At 39.5% G+C, this 21,667-nt stretch overlaps 1 protein-coding gene across 1 annotated transcript; it reads right to left on the minus strand.

Annotated features, from left to right (window-relative positions):
* Window positions 1-310: 310 nt before the first annotated feature.
* Window positions 311-8,689, minus strand: MRPL53 (mitochondrial ribosomal protein L53). Its single transcript, XM_067553833.1, has 3 exons — window positions 8,534-8,689; window positions 2,149-2,261; window positions 311-819 (listed from the first exon to the last, which is right to left on the minus strand). Exons 1-3 carry the CDS (start codon window positions 8,626-8,628, stop codon window positions 692-694), a joined length of 336 nt encoding a protein of 111 aa, XP_067409934.1. The 5' UTR covers window positions 8,629-8,689; the 3' UTR covers window positions 311-691.
* Between the last annotated feature and the right edge of the window lie 12,978 nt (window positions 8,690-21,667).

Genomic DNA, 21,667 nt, shown 5'->3' on the forward strand with positions numbered 1-21,667 from the left:
AGGATCTAACACACTCTTGTTATTTTGTGGTTTGATTTAATTACTGAGCTAATGGTAATTATTAATCTTCAGAGATTCTTGAATCAAAATCAGTTAGTGACAGAGAAGTAGAAGAACACTATAGAATCTGTCCTGAATTTTGTCTAAAATATTGTAGCTGAGTAACAGCAAATCTAGATAATATTTTAAACCTTTTCATCACATTTATATTTATTGTCTAACTTTTAAAGCGGTAACATTGTTTAACAATCTAATGAAGTTTTGAATACCAATGTATAGCAAGTGTGCTGAAAACAGTGACTAAACAGCATTTTTAAAATTTGTAATAAATTTATTAGGCTCATCTTCATTATTCATATTAATAAACAAATAGGCATATTGATCCAGTGTGTGCATGGTCAAGAGATTGATGGTTTGTTCATACAGCTACAGGGATTCACTTGTGCATCCAAGACTTGCCAATCCTGCCAGAGTTAATGATTTTAGCTTCTCCATTATATTTTCCTTAGGAAAAAATATGTTTATATGAATCATTCAGCTGTATGTTGAACTGGCCAGCATTTTGTCCATATCTCTTTTTCAGATTTCATGTCAGTTATCAGTGAAGTTTCCTCTGTAGTTCTGATGACGAAAGCTGCTTGCTGCTTTTCACATGCCTTAACAATTTGAAACCTAAGTGTTCCTTTGATCTTCAAGCACTCTTTTTCTTGGTTTTCTCTTCTGCCTTAAGGTCTTTTGCTATGCATCTGGAGTTCAATGCTGATAACATTTCTACTGTTGTCAAGTTGGCTCCTTTCATTATCAATCTGTCTCCATCAGCTGTAAAGGATAGTAAGATTTTAGAGGTGACAAAGAAAGTTATAAGAAACAATTTAGTGTACATTCAAACCAAAATAGGTGTAAACACTCAGTTCATTCAATTTGCTTAAAAGTATTCCATGATTTCATATACCCATTACCATGGAATATGGGCACACAGCATACATTAAGAGCAAGCAACATATTAAGGTTAACTGCCCACAACAACAAAAACAGCCTCCATCCCCAAACTGCCTCATCCAAACATAAAGAAAACCTCCCCAGAGATGATCTAGTTTTGGAACAGATGTATGACTAAAGTAGTTTGCACTATTCTCAAAGGTCAGCCAACTTGGACTCTAAGGGAGAGAATTCCACATCTGATATATTGCATATAAAGAGACAAGGTGGGTGAGGTAATCTCTTTTGACTAGGGTCATCTAGTACATCCTGGCAAGAGACAAGGGTAGGAAATAAAGGAGGAAGAAAAACAAGCATATCCTGGCAACACTGAAAGAAAAAGATATATGCTTGACATATCAAAGCCAATGTTCTGTAGAAATGGCAGCTGACCCAATTAAAATATGAAAGTTTAAAGGGGAAAAAAAAACAGATAAACATTAAGTGATGGGAAAAGCATAATGGGCTAGTCTCTGTCCTGGACCTCTTGGAACGCTGCAAAACAGAAGATGAAACTCAGGAGAGAGAAAGACAAAGGTGGATTAACGCCATCTGTGCAGTGTTTCAAATCTGGGCATCTTCTACAAACCTCCAGTATAAGTTAGAAGAGCCTAAGAAGCTGGCTGCACATCTAGTAGACCCATTTCTACAACCATTTATACATGTGAGTAGTCCCATTGAACTCAATGGAACAGCTCATATGATCAAGTTACTCAGCTGCGTAAGTTAGCTGCAGGATCAGACCTTAAATTAATAAGACTGAGAAGTCTATGATCCCAGTATTGCAAGTGAGATGCACGGAGGTGGGCAGGTCTCTGTGGCAGCAGGGAGCCACACTGACTTAGGTAGGGCTCTGCACAGTTGCAAGGCCTCTCCATTTCAGGTTCAGGGCCCTATGTTTATAATGAAGTTAACCTTTTTATTCCCAGTTCTAACTCCAGTAAACAGAAATTTTTATGATTTCCTTCCCACTACATTAACCTGACAGTGATTCCATCCTGCTTTTGCCCAAAACCATGTATGTACAACACCTAACACAACGGGGTTCTGGTCCATGACTGGGACTCTGAGGCACTACCACAATACTAATACAGGAAACAACTACAAATATCTTCCAGTGTGAGTCTAGAAAGGTTACTTTCCCTTTAAGATTAATGATAAACTCCTTACCAAACATGATGTCTACAACTGGTTCAGACCCATCGTGTCTTACATCTGTTTTCACTACACAGTTGATATTGGAGGCACGAGCTTTTTTACCGTTTACACATTCAAGAAATAGTCTGAAAAGATTTAAGAAATACAGATTAAGTAATAACATTCAGAACATATTTCTGCAATTCATTTGCATAATTTGATGTTGCTAGCTAAACAAAATACGAACCAATTAGGATTTCTATTTACAGCACCAGTTCTGTAAGGAGTTTCATAAGTGCAGACTCGATTGCATGATCATTTTAACAGATTATAATAAAGAAATTTTAAAATCCAATTGCTTTTCACTAGTTTGTTTACTTTCTACATTTCTTCTAGTTGGGACAATGCAAAATCAATCAATCAAATCAGTTTCATTTTTCTTTATAAACAGTTTTACTTTCAGGTTGTCAATGTTTCAGTGTTTGGAGTTCAGAGAAATGTTTATTTTGTTTAGATAACTGTTTCCACTGGATTTTTTCCCAATTCCACAGTAACACTTCTAATGACCTAAGATTTGCTGAAGTTTGTGTAATTTGTTTGTTTTTCAACATTTAAATTTTGACCAAAGTTCAATTAGTAGGGTCCCTTTGAAAGCAAGTCACTCATCTGTAGGGGTCAGGAAGGGATTCCCTTCACGTACAACAATGTATTCTGTTGTGTTGGGGTTTTTTTATTGCCTGACTCTGAAGCATCTGTGATGGCCACAGCTGGAGATGGGACATTGGACGTGATAGGGCAGAGCTTTGAGTTGGCATCAAGCATTCTCTCTCTCAAGGTGCTTGGCTGGCTGGTTCTTGCTCACATGATAAAGGTCTAAGAGTATGTCTTAACTGCCAGCATCACCACCGGCAGAGCAGGATCGATTTTGCAAATTTGACTGAGCGGCAGTGAAGACTCGCTCAATCAAACCCGAAAGTCGACTCTGTTAATCCACCCCGTCAAGAAGCATAGCGTTGCGTCAATGGGAGGGCATTTTCCGTCGGTGCAGCACAGATGAGACACCGCGGTAAGTAGACGTTAGGAAGTCGACAGGAGATACACAAGTTACGTAGCTTTCGTCTCTCCCGTCGACTGCTGCCGAAATCCGCGGTCAGTGTAGACCAGGCCATATGTGGGGTCAGGAAGGAATTTTCTCCCAGGTCTTGGTTGTTTCACCTTCCTCTGTTGTGCGTGGGTACAAGTTACTTGCCAGGATTAGCTGGGTATCTTTCACTTAACCATTCCCCTGCCATTGTGAGGATCTTGGGCACTGGTGCACCTTGGCCCCTCCTATTCTCTGCCTGTGACTTGTAGTATCTAGTGTTGTGACGGCTGCAATACTTTGGTGTAATTTCAGTTGTTGGGTGCCAACAGCAACCTGTGATATATAGGTCAGACTAGATGATCTGGTGGTCCCTTCTAGCCTTAACCTTTACTACTGTGTGTGTATGCACAGGCACGCATGCGGGTGTGTATAAAATAATTCCTCATATCTGCTCCAAGTCTGTGTTTTATATTCTTTTAGTGAAGTCGTACTTCATTCAAAAAGCACAATTATTTGGACTTCTCAAGCAACTGATTACCAAAGAACATCCGCTACTGTGTTTTTCCTCACTATTTCAAGTATTGTAACACTAATAACTAAGGCCCCAATCTTACAGCTGACTCCACATAGGCTGACCTTGCTCCCACATGGATCCCCAATGACTTTAGGATTTAGGGTCTCTCTGCTTAGCTTAGTAAAGTTAAGCAAATGTGTGCTTACAGGACCATGGCCTTAGGTAGTATCTCTCCGCTTTGACCTGGAGGTGAAAATTCTAGCTCAAGGAGACATACCCATGCTAGCTCTGATCGAGCTATTGTGCTAAAAATAGAGTGTAGTTGTGGCAGCGGGAAGGGTTAGCCACCCCAAGCACGTGTTTAGCATCTCCGACTACTGTGGGTGGCTAGCCCCTCCCACCGCTGCTGCTACACTCTATTTAAAAAAAAAAAGAGAGAGACCTGTAGCACTTTAAAGACTAACAAATTAAATTTCTGCAGGCATGAACTTTCTTGGGCTGCAATCCACTTCATCAGAACTTTGTCTGGAACTTTTCACTCTATTTTTAGCATACTAACTTGGTCAGAGCTGGAGCAGATATGTCTCCTCAAGCTGTAATTTACACTTTCCAGATCATAGTACAGACATATCCGAAGACACAGATGCAGAAGAAAGACTAGCTGTATTTCAACCCTTCTTCTGATCATTTGATACAGTACATCTTTCCTGCAGAACTTTGTTAAGATACCTTTCTTCTCTGAAAAGTGAATTAAAAATGGCACCTTCCTTTTAAAGAATTGTCTCCTCAGTGTGTTCAGACATATATATACTTACTAATAGTAAGTCATATCATCTTATTTTAGTGACAGTAATTTTCCCTGCTGTATTTTACTCTCATTAACAATGTTGTAAAGAAAGCACATCAGAGTGGGAACTGGATTCTATTCCTTCGTTTACATCTACAGAATTGTTTGCTAAATTCATGTAATTTACATCTGTGCAAATCCAGTGAACACAACTGCACAGGTGTCACTAAACAAGTAGTTTGAAAACAATGGGGTTGCATAGGTCTAAACTTGGCAAACTCTCAATATTTTATATTTTAATTTAAAACTAAGAATGGCCATACTGGGTCTGACCTAACCCAGGATCCTGTCTTCCAACAATGGCCAATGCCAATGCCAGATGCTTCAAAGCGAATAAACAGAACGAGGCAATTATCAAGTGAAGAAGTCCTTCCTTTTGTTTGCTTTAAAACTGCTGCCTACTAATTTCATTGGGTGACCCCTGGTTCTTGTGTTATGTGAAGGGCTAAATAACTCTTCCTTATTCGTTTTTTCCACACCATGATTTTATAGACCTCTATCATATCCCCCACTTAATCATCTCTTTTCCAAGATGAATAGTCCCAGCCTTTTTAATCTCTTCTCATATGGAAGCTGTTCCATACCTTAATCATTTTTGTTGCCTTTCTCTCTACCTTTTCCAATTCTAATATATCTTTTTTGAGATGAAGCAACCAGAACTGCACACAGTATTCAAGATGTGGGTGTATCATGGATTTCTACAGTGGCATTATGATATTTACTGTCTTATTATCTATCCCTTTCCTAACAGTTCCTATCATTCTATTAAGTTTTTTGACTGCCAGTGCACATTGAGCAGATGTTTTCAGACAACTATTCACAGTGACTCCAAGATCTCTTTCCTGAATAGTATCAGCTAATTTAGACTCCATCATTTTGTATGTACAGTTGGGATTATGTTTTCCAGAGTGCATTACTTTGCATTTAACACCACTGAATTTCATCTGCCATGTTATTACCCAATTATCTAGTTTTGTGAGATCCCTTTGTAAACTCTTTGCAGACAGCTTTGGACTTAACTATCTTAAAATAATTTTGTATCACCTGCAAACTTTGCTACCTCATTGCATACCTTTTCCCAGATCATTGATGAATATGTTGAACAGCACTGGTCCCAGTACAGATCCCTGGGGGACACCTCTCTCCATTCTGAAAACTGCCCTTTTATTCCTACTCTTTGTTTCCTGTCTTTTAACCAGTTACTGATCCATCAGAGGCCCTTCCCTCTTACTTCATGACTGCTTACTCTGATTAAAATCCTTCCATGTGGGACTTTGTCAAAAGCTTTCTGAAAGTCCAACTACACTATATTCACTGGATCACCGTTGCCCACATTTGAGCCCCTCAAAGCACTCTAATAGGCTCGTGAAGCATGACTTCCCTTTACAAAAGCCGGGTTCATTCTTCTTCAACAAATTGTGTTAATCTATGTATCTGATAAATCTGTTCTTTACTATAGTTTCAACCAATCTGCCTAGTACTGAAGTTAGGCTTACCAACCTGTGATTGCTAGGATCGCCTCTGGAGCCTTTTTAAAAAATTGGCATCACATTAGCTATCTTCCAGTCAGATGGTACAGAGGCTAATTTAACCAATAGGTTACATACCATGATTAGTAGTTCTGAAATTTCATGTCTGAGTTCCTTCAGAACTCTTGGGAGAATACAATCTGGTCCTGGTGACTCATTACTGCTTAACTGATCAATTTGTTCCAAAACTTTGCCTTTTGACTTGTCAATCTGGGACAGTTCCTCAGATTTGTCAGCTAAAAAAAGAATGGCTCAGACGTGGGAAACTCCTTCACAACCTCTGTAGTGAAGACCAATACAAAGAATTCATTTAGCTTCTCCGCAATGGCCTTGTCTTCCTTGAGTGCTCCTTTACTACCTCAATCATTCAGTGGCCCCACTGATTGCAGGCTTTCTGCCTCTGATGTACTTTTTTCTGTTAATTTTTGAATTTTTTGCTAGTTGCTATTTAAATTCTTTGTGGCCTGCCTAATTATACTTTTACACCTGACTTGGCAGAGTTTATGCTCCTTTCTATTTTCCTCAGTAAGATCTCACTTCTAATTTTTAAAGGATGCCTTTTTACTTCTAACTGCCTCTTTTACTCTGTTGTTTAGCCATGCTGGCATTTTTTGGTTCCTCTTACTGTTTTTAATTTGGGATACACACTTAATTTGAGCCTCTATTGCATTTTTAAAATGTTTCCATGCGGTTGCACACACTTCACTCTTGGGACTGTTTCTTTTAATTTCTTTTTAACTAGCTTTCTCATTTTTTGTGTAGTTTGCCTTTTTGCAGTTAAATGCTACTGTGGTGGGCTTCTTTGGCATTTCCTGCCCCCCAAAAGGATGTTAAACTTAATTATATTATGGTCGCTATTTCCGAGCAGTTCAGCTATCAGCAAATGTGCTCCATAAAGGACTAAATCAAGAATTGCCTCTCCTCTTGTGTGTTTCAGGATTAGCTGCTCCAAAAAACAGTCATTAATGGTGTTTAGAAACTTTATCTCTGCATCCCATCCTAAGGTGACATGTAAGCAGTCAATACGGGGATAGTTGAAATCTCCCCTTATTATTGAGTTTTCTGTTTTTTTATAGGCTCTATAATTTCCCTGAGTATTTCACAATCACCATCCTGGTCAGGTGGCCTGTAGTATATTATAACTCCTATACTCTTATTATTCAAGCATGGAATTTCTACCCATAGGGATTCTACAATACAGTTTGATTCATTTAAGATTAGTACTATATTTGACTCTATGTTTTTCTTTCACATATAATGCCACTCCCCCACAAGCATGACCTAGTTTATCATTCCTACATATTTTGTACCCTGGCATTACTATGTTCTGTTGATTGTCATCATTACACCAAGTTTCTGCGATACCTATTACACCAATATCCTAATTTATTATCAGGCATTCAAGTTCAGTCATTTTACTATTACTGTAGTCCAGTTCCAGCTTCTACTAGGTTTAGGGACACCCAGAGCTTGGGTTTCCGTCCCTGACCATCTTGGCTAATAGGCTTTGATAGGTCTATCTTCCACAAACTTATCTAATTATTTTTTAACCCAATTATACTTTTGGCCTTCACAACATGTCCTGGCAAAGAAGTCCACAGGTTGATTGTGCATTGTGTAAAGAAGTACTTCCTTATGTTAGTTTTAAACCTTATGCCTATTAATTAAAGCCCTAATTAGTGGAGACAACTAATTACACAAAAATCTCAGTCGTCAATTTTTAAAAAAGCCTATAAGCCTAATGGTTGCAGAGAAAAGCTTAAAAATGTGACCTGAGTGCACCTTATAGGGTCAAAAAGGGCATTTTTTAAAAGCTTTCTTTGTTATTGTTGTGTTTTTATCTCAATTTTTGGGTACCTGACATGTGGTTTTGTAAACATTTAGGGAGGGCACTACTGCTCATTACTGACAATAATGGGAAGAAGGAAAGGCCCCATGCTGACGCTCTCAGCCCAGGCAAAGTGGTCTTTGCATTTGTTGACGGACCTAGAACCCATCTCCTGCTCCAGAACCCACAGAACAGCGAACACAGACAACCCCCGACAAGGCCCTTTGCACAGGGTCGTTTCTGGAGTCAAACCAGATTTGCGCTTCAATGATGCGTTCGGTGTGTACGGCCGGGGAGGGGCACCCCGTCCCCGGGCCGGAGGGCAAGGGGGAAAGAGCGGCCCCGCCACACGCATGGAATCCCATCCAGCCCCCGCCTCCCCCTCACAAGCGGGGCACAGAGCAACCACCCGCGAAAGGCGCCCGTCTCCCGGGGAGGGGAGGGGCCTCGCCTGCAGCGGGAACAGCTACGCTGAACCGGGAGCAGATCAGGGCGACTGGCCACTGCCCTTAGGCTCCCCCGGCGGAGGGGAGCTGCTCCCCAGGAGGGGGTGGGGGACTGGCTGCTTCCCGTACGGGAGCGGGGGGGGGGGTCTTGCACCCCGAGCTCTCCTCACCGCGTGGTTTCCACGTTGGTCTCGAAAGGGCAGAACCGGACCATGACGCTCTTCACATGCTTCAGCGCCACCTTCGTGGCCTTCACCCCCGCCATCTTCTCCCAGGCCTTGTCCTGTCCTCCTCAGCCGCCGTGCTCTGCCTAGGACTACAATTCCCAGAAGCCCCTTCGCCGAGGCAGAACGCAGCGGCGAGCGGCTGGCGGGGCGCGCGGCCCTGTGGGTAATGTAGTGCTGGGCGGGGGGTTGCGCTGCGGCGGGCCCCGGGCTGCTGGAGCCCCTAGCGGTGCAGCTCTGCTAGTGCCTGGGCTTGTGCTCTGAGTCTAGCAACATCCCCAGCTGACAGCCGCCCCTCGCCCTGGGATCTCATGGCAGGGGTCGCAGCCTGTCCCACTGGGGAAGGTGGGGGGGTTTGCTGTGTCTGTTCAAATGAGGAGAGGTTTTCACTCAGTTAAAGAAATTATCCCCATGTTTCGAAGCAGACTCTGATTTTGACCTGGAGTGGAGGAGTGGGGGCGTGGGGACATTTACAGCCCTGAGCGAAAACAAGGAGGACCAGGCCTGATTAAAGCTTTCAAAGGACAAAGAGCAAAGATTCAAGTTCAGAGCGATCGTTAGGAAATTTGATTCTTTTTATGTTCAAACAGGAGCGAAAATACAGAACTAGAAACATAGTCATATTACTGACAGTGCTATAGGTGCCCTTGTAGTTTGTTTACACACAGACCCAATCCAACTGGCTTTGCACAGCTAGACTCCAGTGACTTCAGTGGGGCTTGGCAGATGAGGTATCACTTGCAGTTTCTGGTAGGTTTTTCTGCCTTCATGTAATTTAGAATTGTAGGAGTTCAGGATATAACAACCTATTAGGTCTAGACCCTCTCCCTGGCAGTGTACGGTCCTGATCCTGTAATGGGTCACTGTGTGGGTACAGTGACATCCATGCAGAGCGCTTTGAAGAATCTGAATCTATTTCTGTAATAGTGTATATTTACCAGTGTCTTCCCCAATTCTGATTTTCAGGTATTCCAAGTGGCTTCCACCACTTCTCCTGGGAATTATATGTCTTGCTTTGGTTTGCATGGCCTCCTCTTCTCCGATTATATCTATCCATTTTTCAGACAAACTTTTTTATAAGAATATTTGTAATATTTGTATACTAAATGAAGGGCAATCTGAATCATTACTGTTAAAATAGATAGGAGAGACCTACTGAAGAGTCTGTCAGAAATGGAAATAAATACTTTTTTTAAATAGATGCATTAGAAAATATGTAAAAGGAAGTAAGATAAACCAGCTAAATAATAAATCATTAAACAAACACTGTTGAAGGTGCTAGGAATGCAGTTTAGCCGGGCTAATTCATCAACTTTCCACTAGATGGCAGAGACACCTTTTCTAAAGTTTTTGGGAATTTGCTAACTGAAATTCATTATTGGTAGAATACTGGGATCTGAGCAAACCTTTGGTGTGGGAATTTGGGATAAATTAGTTGGTAATGGTAACGTATTTAAATGCATTGTGACGTTCTAAGGAGTCTTTCAATACTGTATTTCCTTTTTACTTTGTGTTGAAGTGCTGGTGACACTTTTTTCCCCAGTAATTGTCTGGTGTACAAAATAGAATAGTTGGAATCATTTGGAAACACTAAGCTATTGTTGTCAGATAGCTTTAGCTTTTTTTTGCTTTCCCCCCCCCCTTTTTTTTAAGTAGGCACTAAGTGAACTCCAAACTTTCTAGTGAGATGTAGCCTAGAAAATAAATTAAATAGTTAAACTAAGTTCAGAAGTAAATATATTATTAAACTTTATTGTTTCCAAATTCATTTATATTTTAGTTCTTTGTCTTTGAAAAAAATACATCTGTGAGAAAAAGTATTGTAACGAACGTACTCCTTAAGCAAAACCTCACTGATTTTAAAAGGGATTTGCCTGAATAAGGAGTGCCAGATCAGGCACATAAAGAGGCAAATAGAATATTTTATATTTAAAAGGTGAAATCAAACTATAGTACTTCAACAATCCTTCTCTCTGTTCATTATAATATAAATCAGTGACAAAATTTCCATCAGCATCTCTTACAGAAGTATTGGATCAACCTTGATTAGGGAATGAAGAAGAAAGGATGTTTTATTGATTGTTAAGAGCTCAGTTCTGCCATGTACTGGGCATCTTCTATTCCTGTTGATTTCAAAATAGGTAAGGCAGAAATAATCTTTGCATCTTCTCCTGTTCTGTTTTGATAACAGTTGCCTGTGGAATTTGTACAGTTTGCTGTGCAGAACCCAGTGCGAAGAGAACCTTCTCCGATCATCAACTCCATACTGCAAATCAACCACCCTCTTAGTCTTTGTCATAATCTGTAAAAGTTTTATCTTTCCTTCTCGATCTGGACAATCACTTTGGAAAGATATAAAACAATCCCTTTTTCTGTAATTTATTTTTAGCTGCCTGGACTGATCCATCTAACTAAAAGTAACATAAGGGAAAATACAAGTGCGGTAACCTTCAGACAATACGTTCTTTTTTCCTCCCTTAAAAATATAGAATCTTTCTATGAAATGAAGCCAAGGAAAATGAATGCAGGCATCTTGTTTTCTGGAAGAAGGCTCTTCACTATATTTGGTTACAACCAAATCATAGATTGAATATGGAACAGAAGCAGGAACGTTAGTTTTGAGATTTTACACCAGTTTAACTCCATCAATGTCAGGGGTTACTCTGGATTTATACAGGTGTAACTGAGATTGAACTCTGACCCATGGTGTCTTAATTTGATTCCAGAATGGTTCATAACAAATTATCTGCAAAGGACCTTAACCCGTCCTTTCCATTCCAGCAGGTAATCTGAGAAATCTGAAATGTCTATGTTTGAGACTATTCTCCAAGGAGTTACATTTGAAACCAAGTGATTAATTATCCTTAAGTATAGCAATAACTAGAATGTAGTCACTTTTAACAGACGATGATATTTTAACATTTGTAACGTTGGTATTCCATTCATCAAGTTGATTTATTTTTATTCTAATTACTATTTTAGAGAGACAAAGTTTTTCTCAAAAGGAAAAAATACAAAGCCCAACACTGTGGAATTTGTGTCATTAGTCCCATTAAAGATTAATTTGGCACTCCATAGTTTTATATTTTACCAGTGTATGCATCAGGCAGCAATTCAGCCCCTTCACACACCCTCATTATGGAGAGGGACAGCAGCGAACTAGCATTTTAGCTAGACTTCTCAGGCTGTTTTTTTCTCTTTGTTGCTTTGTCTTCCTTGTTTTGTTAGTTTTGATTCTGGTCTGTCTATTTTCCCTTACTTCTCCTCACTTTCATTTTCCTTTCTGTAATATACTTAAATAGAGAAAGGTATGAGCTGCCGAGTTGAGATCTGGCTTCAGTTTCTTCAAAGGTCTTGTTTGGTTCTGGAGTCTTGGTTCAGGCCCATCTGATCTTAAGTTGATTCCTTCCCTTGAATCCTTTAATCTTTTTTTTTTCTGATTATTTTCCTAAGACCCTCTGTCACAGATGGCTATAGACCCAAGATTTAGCATTTGGTAATTCATTTCCAAACACCTATTTATGACACTATGCACTCTCTGTATGAATAAAATGTAATGCTGCCTGGGGGCAGCAGGCCACAAAGAGTAGAGGTGAACCAAGACAATCCCTGCATGCCTGCCTGTACAGAAGCAGGTGTCTCCAATGGCTGCACAGAAGAGGGTCTTTGATAAGGACAATGTGCTGGTTTGATTGTATAAAACAATTTTTTCCTAGAAGCAGAGAAACACACAGGCCATGTCTACACCACAGGGACTATACCGCCTTAGCTTGATGCCATAGCTATGCTGGCATCGCCCTGTAGTGTAAATGCAGCCTTCACTGACAGAAGGGGTTTTCCCATCAGTGTAGAAACACCACCTCCCTGAATGGTGATGATAGGTTGACAGAAGCATTCTTCCGTTGACCGAGCTGCATTTACACTGGGGCTTAGGTTGACATAGCTACATTGCTCAGGGGTGTGGATTTTTCAAACCCCTGCCCTGAGCAACATAAGTCGACCTAACTTTTAAGTGCAGACCAGGCCATCTACTTCCAAGAAAACAGCAGCAAGAGGCAGATGCTAGTACCTAGTATGGACAGAGACTTCTAAGAGCACTAAGGACATGTGGGACGCCTTTGTTAAAATTCTGCCTCAAACTAAAGGGGTGGTAGGGATGACTTCCCTATCTCCCATGGAGGATCACTGCTAGAGATGACTTATCACTGAGGTTCATAAAAATACTTCAGATGGCCATTCATGAACAAAGGAAGCTAACAGGAGAGTTTCAGAGGGAGTAGCTCCAGCTGCAGCCCCTATGCATGGAGGTAGCAGGACCTGGTGAGTGGTGCATTCAGTCTGTCTGTGGGTTCTTTCTTTGTTGTTCTCTGTACTGGCTGCATAGCTGGGCTGTGAGCCCCTGAGTAAGCCATTGGAGCTTTGATCAGTGCCTTGCTAAACGCTGCAAGGCTCTAGTTCTTGGAACAGGGGGGATCTAATAGAGGTCTATAAAATCATGAATGGTGTGGAGAAAGTGAACAGGGAAGTGTTACCTACCCCTTCACATAGCACAAGAACCAGGGGTCACCCTATGAAATTAATAGGCAGCAGGTTTAAAACAAATATAAGGAAATATTTCTTTACACAACACACAGTCAACCTGTGGAACTTGTTGACGGGGATGTTGTGAAAGGCAAAACTATAACAGGGTTCAAAAAATAATTAGATAAGTTCATGGAGGATAGGGCCATCAATGGCTATTAGCCAAGATGGTCAGGGATGCAACCCCATACTCTGGGTGTCCCTAAGCCTCTGACTGCCAGAAGCTGGGAGTGGAGGACGGGATGAATCACTCAATGATTGCCAGTTCTGTTCATTTTCTCTGAAGCGCCTGGCATGGACCATTCATCTGACCCAGAATGACCATTCTTTTGTTCTTGTAGCTTTGATCAGCCCAGCTGTTTGAGTGGTTAATCACTCCCTGGTGATGAGGGACAGAGCTGAGCTGAGCGAAGCAGGAAAGACTTGTTACAAAAAATCACTTGCTAGGTAAACTCAAGAAGCACTAACAGAGACAGGTAACAGAAGAGTTTTGGAGGGAATTGAGAGGGGTAGTGTGGAAAGCTTTCCTTCCCCAGTTTCAGTACTGTGTGATATCAGGATGGCCACTGATCGATCAGTGGTGGTGACCTGCAATGGATGTGCCATGTTCTCTTTCCAGCCTAAATCCAGAAAGGATTTCCTGTGAGCCAGGACCGGGGAAGCCGCGGATGGCTGGAGCTCGCCTTCCAGCAGGGAGGGGAAAAGCCCTGGGCAGCTTCTCTGCCCACTCCCAGGTGGGAGCCAGGCAGCCTTGTCAATTGCACAGTGGGGCATATTGGTGCGGGACGAGAAGCTCTGGGCTGCTTCCCTTGAGAACAGGGAGGAGGGAAGCCTCCAGTGGCTTCCCCTGGCTCCCAGTGAGGAATGGGGATGAGAGAAGCCCGGGGATGACTCCTGGCAGGAACCAGACCAGCCCCTCTGGGAGCCAGCCTGTGGGGCTTCTGGCAGGGAGCTGAAAGATGGGTCTCTCAGCTCCCCACACTGCCCCTCTTAGGTCAGTGGAAGTGCTCCTGGTGAGGACGCACTCCACCGTCCCAGGAAGGGTAGTGTGGACATCAGCCACCGTTACTGCGGTGGCTGTAAGTCGACATATGTTATATCGACTTAGTTTTTGATTGTAGACAAGGCCTTAGTGGTATTATTATTATCTTTATATGTGTTTATGGCTGGCTCGGAGAGGTGGGGGGCACATGTTTTACCTAGTGTTAACTTGTGGGGCTTTCACTCGAAAAGCTTGGGAACCACTGGACTAGATGATCTCTCAATGTCCCTTCCAGTCCTACATTTCTGTGATTCTATGTACCAACAGACATCACATTAAAAAAAAATACAGTATGGCAATTCTGTACATGCATAGTAGACTTGCAGGTTACATGCATATAGATTTGTGCCATTTGTACTAAAAATTGTTAGTACGGTATGTCTAGCTGCACACTTTCCTAGAGCCAGTACTTTTCACGAGTCATCTTTTGTCTGCAGCTTCATGCACAATTATGGAATCAGAAAATAATTGAGATACCAGTGTGTTGCCACAGTGTATTCCTGTAGTGTACCAGGTGTGCATCTACACAAGTTCCCCAAAGTTAGTAAGAGTATCTCTGTTGCTTCTACACAGGAATTCCAAGTGCACTGTAATCAAGGATGCATATAAACTTACTGCAGCATTATTAGGATATAGATCTTGACCACTTTGAAGCATTTGTTAGGTGTCTCCTTAATCTATAATAAATAATAATAATAATAGCAATAATTAATAGCCTGGCAATTAAATTAATCTGAACTAATTAAAATAAGTATGTCAGAAGATATAAGAAAATGAACAACATAATACAGGAATTGTTGTGTAGGAATTATGTCAGAGGACACAGTAGATTGTAGATAACCATTTAGATAGGTGTTCCCAGGGAAATTACCCTACACAAATGAATGTAGAAACTCAAGATGCAATGCAAATGATACCATAAAAGTGAAAAAAAATCTCCAATGATTTTTATTTATCTATAATATTGATCCTACAGCATCAGATGCAGGGAGGAGACTTCTGGAATACTATTCATTGTCACTGGAAATTTGCAATCTGATAAGCAGGCAGAGAATCTGTATCTGGCTAGTTCTAGAAGTTTAACTATTTCAGATTAAAGTTTTAGGTATTTTGAAGGCCCCTATAAGTCTTTCTTCTCTGTCTCACAGAACTGAAGAAACCTCTTCATTTATATCAATTTTCATTATGTCTTGAATTATTAATAGCACATTCACATTGCATTCCCCTTAAACTATAAGAAGCACATTAGCTAAGTTGAACATATCAGAGCCCCTAGCATAGCATTCATTCACTGCTTAGTTCTATTCACTTTTCTTCTGTTAAATATATAAATATTAAATTTACAGCACTCATTTATGCTTAGTTTTGAAGCAGTTTATATAATACATGCATTAGAAGAAGGTTTTATTGATTCAATCACAAAGCCCATTTTTTATGTAGGCTAAGAACTCTCTGACACTTGTTGCCAAAGTTATGAGCAATATGGTGGATCACGTTCCCAATGAGATTTTAAAGATAATGTATTAGGTACACTTTTTAGAAAGTTGAGAGGGAACCTGCCTGAAGCTGGCTTCAGTGAGAACTCTTTTCATTAACTGTAAAGCTCGTTTCATGAGCTATAAAACTATTAAGATCACGAAAGGGAAGAAAGAAACATTCCTTATGTATTAGACAGGCTTTTGTTATAAATTCTTCATCTATTCACCAATCTACCATTCTACAAAACTTACTGATCTAGAGATCCACATGGATTTTGGGGTTTGAGTGACTTGAGTTGTCACGGGTATAGAAACAACTGAGAATCTCCTCCAGGTTTGGATCTAAAGAATCAGACATGGTCAGGACTGAATAGCAAGAACAGGGCATGTGGTAGATACAAACATGCTTAAATAAAGGCACCTTGTTGATCAATTTAAAGCATATGCACCTCAGGTTGGCACTTAAAATTATATTTATGTCCCTATATTCATAAGGATTTAGGTACCCAACTTTAGATACCCAAGTCTGAAAATTTTGGACTTACATCTATAGGTTAGAAACCAGTTATATCCAGAGAGAGACACACATTTTTGGCAAAATCAATGCCTTCATAATGGTCCTTTAATTTCAGCTCCAGATTTTTTTTACGAGACTAAGCAGTTTGAACAGAAATGAGCTAAGCCTATTGATTTCAAATATCAAAGTTTCAGGTCTTACAAAAAGTCAATGTTAAGCTATGAGGAAAGGAGAGAATGCCAAAAAATATACCAATCCCACCATCTCTCTAACTTGATTGATAAACAGTAATCATAGTCAAAATTCTATAAAACTAGAAATACTTGCAGTAAATTGGTTTTTTGTACTATTTGCCAATTTTAAAAATCAAGAACAAGTGTTATCTAAAGATGATTCTAGCAGCAGGAATGTGCCTCACTCCTTAGTAGAGGTTGACTGGAGCATGGAACTAATGTAAAGTCAATATGTGGCCTTGTTGTTTTCTGCTAAAATAAATAGTTCTAGAGTCATTCAAACAAGTATTCAAGAACAAAACCTGTCAATTCTACTATACTGTCACCTCTCTGCTAAGTGATAACAGATTTGGGCGGCTTGCAGGTCAGATTCCAATTGGAGGAGAAATCAGTGATGTGGAGTCTGGGTATTTTCTTAGAGTAATTTGTTTATTTAGACTATATACAGCACTGGAACAGAGGTGGTCAGAAACTGCCTGCAAGCAATCTCCTTTTTTAGGCTTGTTAGCCAAAATATTAATACCTGTTTCCAAGGAATCCTAATAATTGACTCTAGTTAGAAAGATTAAGACAAAGCCAATTTTCTTGCTATTTGCCACAACTCCCCCAAAAGAACTTGCATCACAAAACTAACAACGGTACAGTGTTACTTCAAAGATTGTACATTGTTCGCTTGGTCAGAAAAAGGCCTCCTAAGATTGTGCAACAAGTCTGTTTGTAGACCCCAGCCATAACAATGTATATTAATAGCATAAGTTCTTTGTGGTGTGGGCCATCCTTTTGTTATATGTTTGTAGCACAACGGGGATGAGGTCTTTAGGCACTACTTGTAATAGAAATAATGTATAATAAAATGATGGACCATCCTTTTCATATCTTGGTCTGATATTATATCACCAAAACAAACCAGATGGGTTTATGCAAAACATTCTTTTGTCCCAGATCCATAGAATGGTGCTGTTACTTTCATCTTTAAGGCACATACTCTATGATGAGGATGACTGAGCATGATAAGTGGGATACTGTGCATTTAAGCTCACACAAAAGGAGATCTTTATAATAGCAGGCTATTGGGTTTAGTCTAGCTCACTGTTGTGATGAAACCAAGGCTTCCACTGCCAAGACTGCTCTGTCCTTTGTGAATCATTCATATAATCATCTATAATCAAGTAAAGAGATCATCATCTTAGAAAAACAGACTCCTTCACCCATTATATTCTGATATAGATATAGTCCATTTCAGTTATTGATTCATGCCCTTTGGTTGCAGTATATTTAATTTTTAAATCCAGAGTGATTTGTGCTGTCTTAAATTCTTTCTGTCTCCTCTCCTGGGGCTTTCAGAACATAGACAATACCTATAAACCCTAAAGATGTGACATGATGTTTCATCTTTTTAAAATACTTCATAAGTGAGGATTTCTTAGCCTTCTCTTTTGATATTTGATTTGTCCTCACAACTTCTGACCTTTAATGCCCTTGTTATCTGTCCAACATCTTGTGTGTAATCAAGTATATCACATGATTCATATTAAATGGTTTTTGCTTTAGTTTATACACCTTGCCAGTACCACTACGAGAGAAGTTTCTTCTTGTGCATGGTGCAGTTGCATTAGCAGTAATCTATGCACATCCTTTCCTCCCTGACATCAATTGGTAGAGGTAATTTTCTGCATCACTTTCAGATTTACAATGTATTCAATAATATCTCTTTCAAACCTGTCTTATGACAATAATATTCCATGGGTTAGCCCTAAATCAGTTGTCTAAAAAGTCACAATTCCCCTGTGGAGATTAATCTTTTTTTTCTTTAGGGGTGCTGTAACTGATAGAATATTTGCTGCTACTTTTCAATTATTTCCTCTTGGTGTTCATCACTTGTGTGGGTCTGACTGTGCCATGTTCTCTTGGCATTTCTTCAGGCTTATTTTCCAGGACACTAAGGTTTAAGCCCCCAGTCCTGCAGTGAGACCCACATAGGCAGAATTCCCCATGCAATGATCCACTGAAGTCAATAACAACTTTATTGCGAGTATGAATAACTTTATTCCATGTATGAACTTATGAACAATGTTACACATTCTTATGTGCCAGTAGATGGCACTCTTTATATTAACTAATGATTTACATAAATTCAGGTATACAGAACTCTAACATAGCACTCCCTTAACACTTAGGAGTGACCCACAATTAGGAGGGAAATCAAGGAGGCAATAAGAAAAGAAGAAACAACATGAAAAACAAAGAAGAATGGGCTAAATAAATAACTACATACAAAACATCACTGGGAAAAGGTGTAAAATGAAATGATTATAACCTTTTTTGCTGTAGTGCTTAATTGTTCCCTGGCACTCACGTACCATTGTGGTAGGTATACAAATACAAAATATTTATACTGAAATAAAAATGTGGTACCAACCCATTCAGTCACTATCAATACATTACAGTGAATGCTCTGTCCTTATACTGACACGGGTCTTGCAACATTAGTGTGCCATTGTCTAGAACAGTGTTTCTCAACCTTTTTGATACCAGGGACCAGCTTCCTATACTGTGTAAGGGAGATCTCAGGCTTCCTATACTGTGTAAGGGAGATCTCAGGGACCGGTGCCGGACCATGGACTGGTTGTTGAGAAACACTGATCTAGAACGTTAGCTGAAAAGTCTGCCAGTTTTGCACCCACAGGGATGGGCATTCCATAGAAATATCAGATGCAGTGAGCTGAAAAAGATATTTTACTGCTGATGACATATAGGGATAGAGAAATCTCAGCTAATTATTTAAATTTTAAATCCTTAAGAACGGAATCAGTAATTGCACCAAAATGAAAATCAGCTTCTGAAAACTGCTGAATAATGTTAATATATAATGTTGGCACAGAAAAAGAAACAAAGAATAAATCACTAACTTAATTGCTGAGTTGTAAGGAAGTTAACTAGGAACTTCTGACGTAGGCTAAATTGCTGGTGTGGGAACCAAGAAACAAAACCAGAAATAAATAACTAACATATTATCAGCAGTCAGATTGTTAGTATTATCAGTGGCTGATAAGTAATTTTAAGTAACTACAGCATATTTTGTAGATATAATCTGCTGATTGTTTCTTTACAAATACATTGTAGTACCATGTATATCTAGCTACTTGTTTTACCAATATCTAGGCACACTAAATATTTTCCTAGGGATATCCACATTCCTTATTGTTAGTGATTCATTACTTCATAGCTGCAGTTTTATGATGGTGTAACTTCATTGTAATCTATAGTTATACCAGTATTAAGCTGGAGTAATGCAGTGGTGACATAGATGCTATGAGTGAAGTATTGGCCCCATTGAAGTCTATGGCAGTTTTGCAGTTAGTATTTTGTCCTAGGTGTTTGTTAGTGTCTATTCTCAGGGGGCGGATTTTTATACAGAAAAAGAGTAGGGGAAATCAGTTCAAAACGTCTCTGCGTACCACACAGATCTTGTCATGTTAATCTAGCTATAAGAGGTGTTTTTAGATTGGCACTTTTCAAACACTGTTAGGCTATGTCTGCACTTAAACTGTACAACTGCAGCGCTTCAGCGTAGACACTCACTATAGTCACTACAGTTAATCCAGGCTCCCATCGCCGAAGGTAATCCACCTCCTCAAGAAGTGGTAGTTAGATTGATGGAGGAGTTCTTCCGACGAACTAGTGCTGTCTACGCTGGGGTTAGGTTGTCTTAATTACATCACTCAGAGGTGTGGATATTTCACACCCCTGAGTGATGTAACTGAGATGATCTAGTGTTTAGGTGTAGACCTGGTCTTGGTGTTCACAAAATAGCTAGTTCCATATCTGGAGCTAGATTTATGCATGTATTGCTAGTTCAAAATTGTTATTGAAGTTGCCAAATATGAAGCAGACTCCATACATATTATCTAGCACCAGAATAGCATTCTAACTAATTCTTAATTAGTTAAATGTATACAGTGTCTTAAAAAGGTAAAGTGATATGTAAGTCATGATGATAAGGATGATTGAATGACTACTTTACTTGAAACACATTTATGTTTTGCAGTAAGACCAGACTCAGATCAGATTTTTTTGTAATGGATTGTCTCAGATGGCATTTTCTTAACATGTTTCACAATACAACTCAAGATCATGTAATTCCTCTTCTTGGTGTTTCATACAGTCACTTTTCTTTCCCCAAAACTTTAGGCTGCAAATAAAGCAACTCAAATACAGCCAGCTGAGGAGTGGAATAAAGTAGCCATTTTATACCAGTAATAATACAACAGCTTTTAGAGGAGGTGAGATAAAGAAAAACTTCTCCATTTGAAACTATTATAATTATGATTATCTACATTTATTCATTAAGCACTAACAAGCTGCTGGGTGCTATATAATATACAGCTGACAGTACTTTACAGTCTATAAAACAGAGATTAGAAAACAATGTGCTGGGATATGGCAGTAATTTAGCTTGCTAGATTTCCATTTCTCCATTTTTCTTGTATTATAAATTGGAGTAATGATGATATTCTGTTTGCTGTTATTTGGAGGATTAGAGGGGGGGAAGGGAAATTTTAAGTAGGCAAAATGTGAAGATATTGGATTTTAATCTTTCCATCTTTCCCATATAAGTAGCTATGGGTCTGAAAAATAATTGAGAAAAAAACCCAAAAAAACCCCAGGTGTTGCAGAAAGTAATATTGGTTATCAAGTAACTCACAATTTAACATCTGATTCAGTATGTGACCAATGTAACAGACCAGATTTAGGAGTCATTGTGGTGCATGCTCAATTTTTTTTATGAGATGTAAAACCATGATACACCTAATAGTTTTGACCATTGCAGATTCCATGAGACTCTTCACAGTGTTATGAGCAAAAGCTATCTTGAGTAATTATATATACTGAATGGATCAATTATTTCTGTCTGAACTGAATGTAAAATGATCACATCTAATCTATCTTTCTAGCTGAATATTAGACCACAGAGAATAACTTGCAATGAATAATTTATTTAATGAATTTAGCCTTTTTCTGGTCTCAGAATGTGCATTAGCAGATCATGATTTCCTTGAATTTATTTGACACAATTTTCAATACTTAGTGTTAAAATCTGAGCTATGTTGCTTATTAGTGATGATAGATCAAAAAAGGCCTAAGGTGTTGCTTCTCTTCCCTGACTGGATGAGCCCGAAGACATTTCCAGCAAGAATGTGAGATTCGGTTTCCTCAAAGACTTGTTCA

Source organism: Emydura macquarii, unplaced genomic scaffold, assembly GCF_026122565.2.
Source record: "Emydura macquarii macquarii isolate MOO-44397 ecotype Brisbane River unplaced genomic scaffold, CSIRO-AGI_Emac_v2 contig_1477, whole genome shotgun sequence".
Classification (NCBI taxonomy): Eukaryota; Metazoa; Chordata; order Testudines; family Chelidae; genus Emydura; species Emydura macquarii.